At 36.1% G+C, this 12559-nt stretch overlaps 1 protein-coding gene across 1 annotated transcript in view; it reads right to left on the reverse strand.

The window, feature by feature from the left end:
- The window catches only part of ACER3 (alkaline ceramidase 3), a 53492-nt gene that overhangs the window by 12887 nt on the left and 28046 nt on the right, over positions 1–12559 (reverse strand). Inside the window, exons 4-7 of the mRNA XM_005531005.3 lie at positions 10215–10267; positions 8008–8089; positions 6843–6878; positions 727–785 (exon numbers count right to left, since the gene is read on the reverse strand). Coding sequence (XP_005531062.2) covers positions 727–785; positions 6843–6878; positions 8008–8089; positions 10215–10267 — 230 coding nt within the window. The remainder of the gene's footprint in view (positions 1–726; positions 786–6842; positions 6879–8007; positions 8090–10214; positions 10268–12559) is intronic.

Below are 12559 nucleotides of genomic sequence, written 5' to 3' on the forward strand. Positions count from 1 at the left end.
CACCAAATATTCACAGTGGATAGACAAAAATGGGCAACCAACTGAGCCCCTGAGAGCTAAAGATACATGTTTACTCCAATACTGATTAAATTCCATTTTCCTCCCTTTTACCTACCAAGTCTGTGCTCTGATGATTCTAATGCTTCTCTCAGTGTCTCCTAGCATGTTTAATACCTTTTGTTTGTTACAATTTTAATTTCAATTTCCATAACATTATGCCTAACTTTATCCAATTAAAACTCTAAGAAAAACTATTGTGTGTTAATATGTTTTAAATACTTGAGCAGGGAAGAGAAAAGGAAATTATTAAGTGATGGTTTCACTTTGCAGTCTTACCACTCTCCCAAAATTATCATTAGAGTTTGGATATTAGCAACAGATTTCACACTACCCAGCAATATGAAGACAAACTCAATTTCTGTTTAAATCCCAGGCTAACAGCTGAAGCCACCAGCAGAACACCTGACAGTAAACAATGATCATAAGTGTAGAAATCTCAGTTTAGTTTAATGTTATCTCAGTGGCTTCAAAAAAATGCATGATGATGAGTCATTCTCTTTCAACCCAGGGGAGCCCAGGAGCTAACATTATGTACCTAGTTTAAGAAATTCTCCCATTGCCAATTTCTCATGTTAAGCCCACCAAAATAAAACAGCTGCAAATGCTATGTTGTAACTTACAATGCTTTATTAATGAATTAAATTAATTAATTAAATGGCTACTTACCATAATACTATATAAACAGATCTTAGGACTATGATGGAAACTAGTGTTCCATACATGATCTGAAAATAAAAAGAGAGAAAATTCAGCAGTTGGGTTCAAGAGACCTTGTAAAATACTACAGGAGTAAAAATTTTTTGCAGCCTCTCTTTTTTTTTGTTTTTATTTTTAAGTCTAAGGAAAATAGCATTCCTTCTAACTTCATCTCCAGAAAGCTGTCTGTTCAAGTTTCAAATAAAAGTATGATTATAAAGCATGTCCTTTATACAATTACAGGAAAAAGCCAGTTTTGTAAAACCAACGTTCCACCATTCTAAATCGGAAAGCAAACACTAGATGGCACTCAGAAAGCATCCTGAAATCAAAACCAGTAACTAACTCCTATTATCTCTTCTCTTTCTGTGCATTTTAGCCCAGGATTGTACAAGCATCAGCTAAAGCTGTTTTTGAAAGCAGTACTTCTATTTGATTAATGTTTTCCTGAAAGCAAACACCTGAATAGACTGTGCACTATTCCCACACTGAGCATCACTAAGGGGATAAACTTTCCAGGAAGCATTTCAAACAACTATTACAGATTGTTTGGATTCAATCTAATTATATAGTGGGAAGGCTGCACACGCTGAAAAGATCCATGAGCAAAATCTGACTCACTGTAGGCTTGATGAATTTGAATGCAATCACCTGACTTAAAAAAGTCAAAGTAATAATTTATTTTTTGCCTCGTGATCTTCAAATCACTCTCCTTCTTTTATTCACAAACTTAAAATCCATGTAACACCACCTCCAAGATGTACAGATCTTAAAGAAGAGGAAAAAATGTGGCCAGTTATGCCCAAGAGTGATGCAGAAGTCACTGCAGCAGGAAGGATTTTTAGACACTGGTGACGTTCAATTACTTTCTGTATTTTTTTTATTCAGAACACTGGTTTCCTCCTGTCAAAAGGCAGTTTGTTCCAAGCAGCTGTGCCTTGCTTTTTTTGCCTCTTTCCAGTGGCTCACAAGCCTTCTAGTATCTTTTTCTTCCTTGTTCATTGACTTAACTCTCCTATTTTGCTTCTACTTAGCTACTATCTAATTCTACTACCTAATTCTGCCTTTGTTTTACACGAAACAGAAAAATTATAAACCTTTGCTGTCTATTTTTAAAAGGTGCTACACCTCACAGACAAATCTGTGTCCTTACCATGTTCTATTTTCCTTCTTATACCCCTCTCCTTCTTTCTGACTTTCTTTGAGACAGGGACTGCCTCTCACTCTGCTGTAACTGGGGCGTTCAGATCCTACTAACCTGTAAGTATGTCTAGTCATCTCACATAAAATAGGTTACTGTAATAATGCAAAGTAAAACACACCTTCCAAAAATCCATAAAGGCAAATTTGCAAACTCCTTTTAGCTTTAAGGATGAGGTTAGTACCACACACTGTATTATCAGTGCACGTATACAGAACAAGACAGATAACAGAGCCTTTATGTTTGACAACAGGTAAAAGTAAGCTCCAATACTGACTATTCAAAGTCAGTCAGCACAGCAGCTCTTCATTTGCATTCAGAACAAGATTAAAGAACTTCAGTAAATAAATTACTACTACTGTGTGTTCTGCTCTGTAGAGCTAAACAAAGCAAAACTATTTGAAAGGCTAATTGGTTCTGGCTTGTAATTTATACAAAGCTGTTAGTTAATTCCAGTCCCCTTTTTGGGGTGCAGCAAGTAAACCAGGAAAAAAAAGAAAACCAATAAAACCCGCTAGACACAGCTTACGTGCTTATCAGTCCCAAGCTAAGGGTAGGAAGGGGAGTGCTCAGGTGTGCTAGCTGCTGCCTGCTGGTACAATCCTTCATTGCTGACATTTTGCCTAAAAAGATCTAACCACATAAATACATTATTTGCCTCATTTGAAATAGTCCTTTTCATTTTTTTCTAATCAAATACAGCAATTTATTCTAAGAGAGAGATGGTACAGAGGAAGATACTCATAGAAAGGCTCCTCCAGAATGCAAATTACAGTTTGATTTGCCGATCTCTCTTTCTTTGCTCCTTCTTAAAATTTCCATTGCTAAAATACTCCTTTGCAGTAGAGATATGGGAAAAAACTATCCATTAAGAACAATTTCTGTCATACACATTAGGGGTTATGACCACCCTTATGCTTGTACTCATATTGCTTTTGGATTGTTTGAACAAGGAGTTCAATAGTGTCAGACTATGCCTAGAGAAACAGATGTTACAGGCAGCCTAAAGCCCAGGTAAAATGCTACCTTTTTCAGCAGTTGCTAAAAGCAGGAAAGAGCAAAAGCTAGGAAAAGCTTCCTTTGCAGAGTTTTCGGCTTGGTATTTCCTAGTGAGTTAATGGCTTGCAGAAGAGGACAGTACTAATGGAGGAAGGAAAAAAAAAAAAAAAAAAGAACCTTGCAGTGACTGAAGAAAAATATGCCCATAGCTGACACTTCAATTTCTTGCCTTTTCCGCTTCCCCACCCAAACAGGTTGCTAGCAGTAAAACACATTTGTGTTTAAAAGCCTGTAAAAGACTGGAACAACAAACTGTTCTGCTCTGTATGCTCCAATCCTCCTCACTGAAGGTGAGCACCCAGGAGGTGCTGCTGTGATATACAGAGACTGTAGCTGCACACCTCCCTCAGCTGTTTCTTACTAGAGGGCTACACACCAAGCTGCACAACTTAGTTCAGATGTCAGGCAGCAGTGCTTACTTTATGCCCTTTACCATCCATGGCTTTACTATTTTTATCAAGGTAAAACTTTGTTAGGTATCACATGCAGGCACTCCCTGCACTCCTTTGGTGATCTGTGAACAGTTTAGAACAAGAATAGTTTGTATTTGTCCATCAGTACATCTCTTCCATTTCAAATCACTCCTCATCCTCAGGGTCTCCCAGTTATCTGTTCATCTCCTCCCGAACTTTGTATCATCACAAATACCAGCAGTACACTCTTCTTTTTCCTGCTACAGGTTGTTAAAAAGGAAACCAACCAAACAAAACAGTCCGCCTACTGATTCCAAGAAAATTCAGGCTTTTTCATAATCTCCTTTAGTCATTTTTCACTAGTCACTACCTTACCCTATTTGCAACTCTCCTACTGATGTGCTTCATCAGCTGGCTTGGTTTCTCATGGGACACCACAAGAATACTCTAGAATGCCTATTTTTTACATAAAATTTCTTAACATAGAAGAAACAGCTATTTAGTATATTTTTCCATTAACCTTTTAATTATTTGTTTGCTAAAATTTGCCTCAAACTGTCATAGCAGATGACTACACAAATAAAACAGGGTTTTAGAACTATTTCACTATTCACATAATTTGGCTCACTAGCTGAACAAGGTTTTTGATCATGACAAGTGATCAGATGTGGTATGCCGCAAGCAGACATCAGGAAGGAACACGTTGCTGTGTAGTGACAGCTTTCTAGGCCTCATCATATTAGGAAGAAGGCTACTGGTAAGACTTGAGTTGAAAGTTTAACTTCCAGAGTAACTGCCTCTACTTCCAGGGCTGTCTCTGTATTTCTGTGGATCACTTCACACTAGCAGCCATTCTTCCCCTGCCCCTTTCTCTGTATACATGTAGTAAACAGGGATGAACAACTAATCTGATTTAAAATTAATTCCAAGTAGAGTTTCAACCTGTTGACTTCCCCAATCAGATTCACATCAGAAAATAAGTTTGTGTGCCAGATGGAAAAGAGAGGAGAGGCACAGCTGTTTTCTGTCACAATGATACTGGCTTAAAAACAACCAGGCAGCTGGGACATAGGGTTGTTTAGCACCTTGAAAACTAGGATTAATAGTGCTCTAGTTTAAGAGATTTAAATATAAACAAGAAAATATATGGCTGTAAAGACTATTAATATATTTCATTTAATTGATGAGGTGGCAAAAAATACTAGGTCAGCTGTCAAGCAGGAATTGTTTTTTTCCTTCAAATGATGTGCTGCCTCCAACTTACCAAAACATGCATATCATGCTTCCAACAGTTAAAGCAATAAAAACCTTAAAAATCTCCCTTAATATATGGATGCAGAAAAAAAAAGTTGGTCTCTGCTGCCACTGTGCTATGGACAACAAACTGAAATCACCTCTGTGCCCTGCTGGCAGCTGGCAATTTATGAGCCTAAATTGGAAAGACAAGTAGAAAGTAACTTAGGTAAAAATGATGCCTGGGATCCTGGTTGCTAAATGTAATAGGATCCTTTTTTCATTCTTACTGGCCTCCTTCCAGATGAAAAAAAAAAACCCCACAATCCAGACCAAAACAATGAACAACAAAGTTATCCTTTTAGTTCTTCCTCTTTTTGCAAGGCTGACAAAATGATCACAGACAAACACCTGGAGGTACCAAATGCTGCTTTATCTCCTGATGCTGCTTTCTAACCCAGTTAGAAAGACTGTGATTTAAACTATGATTGCATGAACATATTTAATTTTACTTCAAGTCTAAGTGAACCACTCAGTTTGAAAATGCTTACAGAAATTATTTAATTTTTTATGCACTCTAAAATAATGTACAAGTATTAAGAAAATAACCTTACTTAGCTGTGCAACCAGGGAAATATTTCCTCAGGATTTACAACATATTTGGCAAAGACTGTGAATAAATGACTACAGTACTTGAGCATTTGGAATTCGGCCATAACTGTATGTTCTCCATAAAAATCAATTTGGAAAGAATTGTAAAAAGTCCAATACTTTTATGGGATCCAAATATTTTCTACATCGATTCCTCATGTATAAATTATAACAGGGAATTCATATTCTGAACCTAAGAGAAAACAGATGCAGAAAATTAAAGGCATGGGACAACAGTTTAAGGTTTCCCTCTTTCCCAAAAAGTTATAATATCTATTGTGTTAGTTTTTGTGATATGGGGCAATACCTATGCCAATGCATCAAAATGGACTATAGTGAAGCTGCAATGTATTTATTCCAATAAATGCAGCTTGGGAAAATAATTGATTAAAGAGATAAAAGTTCATTATAAATAGTAGATTTTGCCACTGTTGTTAATAAAACTACTCTAAGTCACTTCATCCAAAACCCATTAAGACCAGCTCAGTAAAAGCACCAGAAATTGTCACTTTCGTCCCAGTCAGTACCTTTCTGCTGGAAATGTAAGTAGAGGGAAAAAAAATAAAGGATTTAATTAATATCACCAAAAGATCCCATACTGCAATTTTCTCTTCTATCTACAGGTAGGGTAACAATTCATGTTTCTAGGGGAGATTATTTGGAGCAGCTGAAAATTTATTCTCTTGATCAGCACTTCACTAATCCACCAACAAGAGCCACGTATCATTTTTACAACTGCTGATGCAGCAGGCATATTTTGACAAGCAGTGGCACTACCAATTTCAAAAAGCAAAGCTTTAAAGCTCCATCTTGCAAAGAGCTCAGTGCTTTTTGCTTGGCAATTTTTCAGCTGTTATCCCTAATAAAAAAAACACAAATGAGGGAAAACTACCCATACAGAAATGAGCATCGTTTCCTAACCTCCTGTGAAGAGGTAAGTGATACAGGTCCTATCCCCACAGGCAGGGGATGCATATTAATACTGCTACAAAAGGAGCCTGTACCAAATATGCCATTAAGTCTGGACAAAGCAGTCTGGTACAAAACCCTAGAAGGCATTCTGTGCTTAAACTCACCTTGAATTTCCACAAAGTAAAGCTGAGTAGTTAAAAAACTCAAACTAATATGTTAAAGCAGAGAGAAGAATGTGGTGCTAAGTCAATCAAGACATCTTATGATGTAAGGTCATAGTTTCAAAGCAGCTGCTAATGGAAAGCAGCAGAAAAAGACTTATTTAGCTGTTCCTCTCTCACACCTCAGGGTCACCTCATTACCCTTGCCACAGATGAAAACCATAGGAAATATTAGGTCAAAAGCTAAAACACAACACACATTAAGCAATCTAGTTTTTCAGGTCACTAAGTAAGAGGATGGTGACATGACAGGCAGCAATACTGCTTAAAGAAAAAACAAATGGCAAATTGTGCTTCTCTTCCATCTTTCTTCTAGCAGTAAAATACTGTAACACATACCACTGAAATAGCATAGTTAAAAACCAAAACTAGCTCTTCCAACAGAGCAAGATTTACCTGATGGAATACAGGCTCTTTCAAATCTAGGTAAACCTGGAACGATTAAAAAAGAGAAATAATTTGCAACAGAACCATCATAATATTATTCATCTAAATATTGCCAAGCCTTCTCCTGCTAGAATCAAGCCATGAGTGCCTATCCATGCACCATTAAAGTTGATCATATATTTCAAGTTTCCTCTGGCAAAACCTGAGGTTTTAACTGTGGAATTATTTTAAACTAAGAAGCACAAATAGAAACATTAACATCTAACATAAGGCTTCTAGTTTAGTAGAGTTGAACACATACAAAAACAATTAAGATACTGAAGTTACCAGATGTTCTTGATACGCACTGCAAGAAGAAAACATACTTAATTTTGATTTGCTATTATTGTTTTTGACAACAGTGTAATGTTTCAATTAATTTTACAAAAAGCTAGTAGCTCTTCCTATTAGTAATACAGCTAATTTATGTTCTTGAAAAGGGAAGGGCACTAGACCTTAGACATAATGTGCCACAAACATAAAAAATTTTAGGAGAAGCAGAAGAGAAGAGGCAAGTATTTTGGCAGCTGAAGATGACTTATAATAATACTTTAATTTTTAAAGAAATGGTTATCAATAAAAATTACATAGGAAATTCCATCTGTGGTTGACAGCCAGAATGAAACTGAATTTATTAATAAAGAATGAGCACTCCACTGACAAAGGGAGACAAGTTAGCCATGACACAAAAAAATTAGAAGCATTTGAACTAACAGCTAAGTTCTTCTCTTATTCTGCCTGTTTTAAAACACCAGTCTGGATCCTGGACTGGGTATCACAGTTCACTTTTTTGCAGTCAAACAGAATGATTCTTATTTCTACAGATGAATTAAAGTGAAAGAAGGTGAGAAACACAGCTTATCCAAGGTCTCAAGTTAATGGCAACTGTTTTTCTCACATTCCTATTCTAGCAACTGGATTATTGCTTTTCCTCCTTATTTATTCTGTACAGTGGTTTAGATAGAAAGGTTTTAGGTTTCTCTGGCCAGCAACATAATTTTCCCAACAAAAGAATAATTTGTCTTTCTTGACTGGAAGTGACAGAGATTTAGTATTGCCTCTATAACATTCCTCCAACTTTCAGAAAAACTGCCAAACTAAGGGTGAAAATGCCATATTAGAAAAAGTTACTTACTATGCTGACTACGATGCTGTATGTTATTAACAAGAAAAGCAGTGCATAATTGACTGTATTCTTGTACTTGAAACATTCATACCTGGAAGAGAGGATAAAGGAGAGAGATAACATTCATCACTTACTATATAATGGATGCAATTTCCAAGGTATAATATTAAAAAATGTGTGAGAAAATTGATCCAAACTAGTCTTAGGCCCCTCCAGAAATTCTAACTCCTTCCAAAAAGATGTATTATTTTAAGAAAAAAAAATCATGCTCTTACCAATAAATGCTTTTTTAAAAATCAAAGGCAAAAAAACCCTAACACTAATAAGCTCAAGCATATGCCAAGAAGTAACCCACTCTAAGAAAAGAGTTTCTGAAGTAAAAGTGTTTGTAGAAGGTGCTTACAGGGTGATAATGGATGGCAAATTAGAAATTAGTTTAAAATGCGACACAGCTGTCAAAAACATTACTGAGCAAACAGTAATTTTTTGCCTTACAAAACGGTTAACTCAGATATGTTAAAATGTAGGTTGTTAACAGCTTCACTACAGTTGCAGTGCAGTAAATTTGCTAGATTGGGTACCAGTAGAAGTGGAAGGTAAAACCACCTGACTGCTCCCAGTATGTAAAACAACCAATTAAAATTACCTTCACAATGTCTCAGTCTCAGTTGTGATGGAAATACACACACATCCCAGACTATATCTTCATCAGAAAAAAGGTCAAAAAAACCCAGCAAAATGAATTTTGAGAAGCCCATTATCGTCAGTGCTGAAGGAAGCTGTCTATATAATTCCAAGTTACATCTGTCTAGTTCCTTTGTTTATAAACTTGGAGAAACAGACACCATCATGAATTGATAAAAGGAAATAAAATAAAAATACATTTGGGAAACAAAAAGTCTAAAGGCAGCACTAATGTGCTACTTTGCAAAATGGCTTGCTGAAGTAATTACACAGCTTGAGAATCACCAGGACTGAATGATGTATAAGGGAATGTCCTGTGCACAACCACCTGCAACCTACCTTCAAGCAAACCAAAACAATTATTAAAGGCCTCCTATATGACATTAGCTCATTTTTTTGAGCATTTTAATTGCTACCAGACATACATACACAGAATCTTACTGGAGCTATAAATGCAGTAACAGACTTCAGTGCTTTTGAAGATAATAAAGTAATGACTACACTAAAAAAAAAAAAAATCAGATTTTTTTATAGCCATTTCTCATCCTTTTTTCCAATCGCATTCAAATCAGACAAATGCAAAGGCAATTTCAAGGAGATAGGGAGCTACAATGGAAATATTTCTGCTAAAAGAGGCATTATGATTCTGGTCCTGAGTTTGTACAAATCACACTAACATATGAATCACAAACTGAGGGCAATTTCCATAGACAAGGGTTTAGTCCTAAAGCATCCCATCTCCATTGCAAGCTACCAGTAATCTTCACCAAGACATCACAATTTTCAACAGCTGAATATTTGATATGCTCAAAAGCAAAAATATATTTTTTTCTCTTTTTGTCTGCAACAAGTTGATTTATCATTTGCATTTGCCAAGTGACAGAACAAACCATATTCAATCCAGACCTTGCAGCAACAGGCAAGAAAAAGCCAACTTAGGGTATCTTTACATTATTTACATCTTTACATTATCAAATGCTACATTGCTCCCAAAATTAAATGGGAGAACATATTCTGGCATCACATTAAGCTGTCATGCATGTTCTAAGACACTCTCCCCAAAATATGTATTCAAATCCTCGTAAAATCTTGTCCCCTTAATTTTCCAGATGAGTGAAAAGCAGGTTTAGCCATAAATATGAAATTTGCATTTTGAGCCAGAATACATCATAGAAATCCAGCTCCAATAAATTATAATGTTGCTAATTTTGTAGGCTTTACTGAAGCTGATTTTATTATGTCTGCTGTTTTTACAGAAGTAGCACTGAGCTCTGATTGTATACTACACTAAGGCTTTAATGAGTTTTTTCCCCTACTGAAAAAAAAACCCATTGGTAAAATATATCTAAAGTAGAAAAACTAGGATTAAAGCCAGCCTGGTACTCTAATATCATAATGCTCTACAAAAACAGATCTCACTGAAAGGAGTAGAAGTGTTCTCTCCATATATGCTAAATTTTGCTTCAGAGACTCTACATTTCAAAAGTTAACATTTCATAAATATTCAAGGAAAAAAATTAACAAGTACTTACAGGCAGTAGACAAACACACAACAACTGTATATCATTGGCAGTTCATCCAACAGCTGTAAAAAGCAAAGACATCATAACATAAAAGCTACTTTTAACTCACAAGCTTGTCTAAGTTAATTAAGGAGAAGTAAGTCTTAAGTAAACAGAGTTTTTAAGTCATTTGGATATCCATCTTCTTGACTGTACTCTAACACTGTCAAACCCTGTTCAGCTGCATTAAAAATCATATTACTCTGAATCTTTTGAATATTATCTTTCATAAACACCCACACCTTCAAAGAATCTTGACTTTTTTGCTGCTCATGCCTCTTAAGATATTTGTAGGAATTAGTTCTGTAAAGCCAGGCTGAAGAAGACCATCCCATCTATGGCCTTACAGTCAGTAGCATGTTCTTACTTGACAGAGAAATTGAGATGTAATTTTTCCATAGCATAAATTACAATTTTAGCCCATTCGGATGAGCAATACGCTTGCACGTTTACTTCCTAATTTTAGAAATTTCTTACATTGTTTTAATTCAGAGACACGGTTTTTTGTTTATTTGATGTGGGGTTCTTGTGGGCTGTTTTGTTGGCGTTTTCTCCCAGAAATTATGGCTGCACATAAGGTTTTATTATCTCAAATAACTTTTATACTTTGGGAGAAGAATGGTGTGTTTCAGCTAAAACAGTTACTTCTCCAGGAACTTGCCACCTTAATAGAATGGAATTAAAGTTGTAATCACAAGAGAGTTGATTTCTCAATAGCAGGTACACTCAAAATTGTCATTTAACATTAGCAGGAAAAAGAATCATAGCATCATTTTCTTGTAGAACTTCTCATCAAAGAACTTTCATGAATTTCTGCTTATAAATATACACTTAAACTTACCTTCCTATTAAGGAAGGACTGAAAATCATGGAAGTGAAAAAGGATACAAATGGATCAATGAAGATCCACAGCTCCTGATTTCTAATACGTTAGGCAAACATTAATAGTAAGGGCTTTTAGAACTTTTAGAGCTTGACTTCTAAGAAAAACAAGAACTAGATGCAAAAAAGATTATGACCTTTTTCAATCATCACTCAAAGTTCTTGATGGCTGTGCCTGTAAAGAAATTGCTTTCCTACTACTGCTACAGGGTACTTAAGCTCATAACAATGTTATTCTAAACAATGAGATTGTTAAGAGCAGTAAGCAGCTCACTCAAACCCTTTTATAAAGACAGCCTGATTCTGCTCAGTTTGGGATAGTTTTCTAACTGCACTGTCAAAACCTCCATTTTAGCTTTAAAATTTCCTATTGTGAAAAAAAGAAAAAAAAGTGGATCGAATTCTTTATGAAAGAAGAGAGATGTATTATCTTGAGTGTGAAGTACTAGCTCATGGTGATTTTGGTTATACAAAGCTCAGGAACTGTTTCACAAGAGCGCTGAACAGTTCTGCTGCCCAGCTTCCACTGATAGGGCAGATGTTGCTTCTGCCCCCACGCTGCCACTGCCTCTCTTCAGTGAGGAGATCAGACTGCTCTGGCTTATGGGAAGCCAGGTCCAGGTGCTGAGCCAGCACACAACCAATCTTGCAGAGCAAGGTTCAAATGCCAGACCTGTGCATTACAGGGTCAGGGACCAAAACAGGCAGCACTAAGACAGTATCAGGAGCATTGGTAGCAGCTGAAGGTATCATGAATGTTTGGTGGCACCTTGCTATCACAGTAGTTAATCTTTGCTGTGATGCCTTAGAGGGGACAAAACAGAAACAATAGCTGAATTCAGCTTTACAGTAATAGTATTCTAAAAATTCAGAGATGTGCTTTTCCAAGTCTGGTAGGAATTAGCCACAGGATTAATTCATGTGGCTGTTAAAGAGTGTGAGTCATTTAACACCTCATAAAAGAATAAGGCAGGGGGAACAAGAAATACAATACATGAAAATTTTCCAGATTTGGACAGGTGATTACACTCTTAAGTTCATATGCTGGCAGCATCTCAGGGACATTACAGTAGCAACAAAGAGCCTCTCAAAAGATCTTAACTAGAATTTGCATGCAGAAGACAATGACTTCTGTATCTAAAGGAATTAATGCTTCTAGGAGTACTGTCAAAGGCATGCCTGGACAATGAAGAACCATGGAAAGAATGAAACTTAGGGAGCTGATTTCACTGGCTAAATAAGCATTTTGTGCAGTCCTCAAGAATCCAATCAAGCAGATTCCCATAAAAATAACAGAAAAGGAGTGATCTCTGCAGAAGTATTCTAACAACTGCTTTCAAGAACAGAAGCTTTCACATTTTTCTTAATTAAGCAAATTGAATCTATCATTTACAGTATTAAGATTGCAAAACAAACATAAAAAAAGAAAGTCT

This window comes from Pseudopodoces humilis, chromosome 2 (assembly GCF_049639895.1).
Source record: "Pseudopodoces humilis isolate 2021_Gansu_Grassland_sample_001 chromosome 2, ASM4963989v1, whole genome shotgun sequence".
Lineage (NCBI taxonomy): Eukaryota > Metazoa > Chordata > Aves > Passeriformes > Paridae > Pseudopodoces > Pseudopodoces humilis.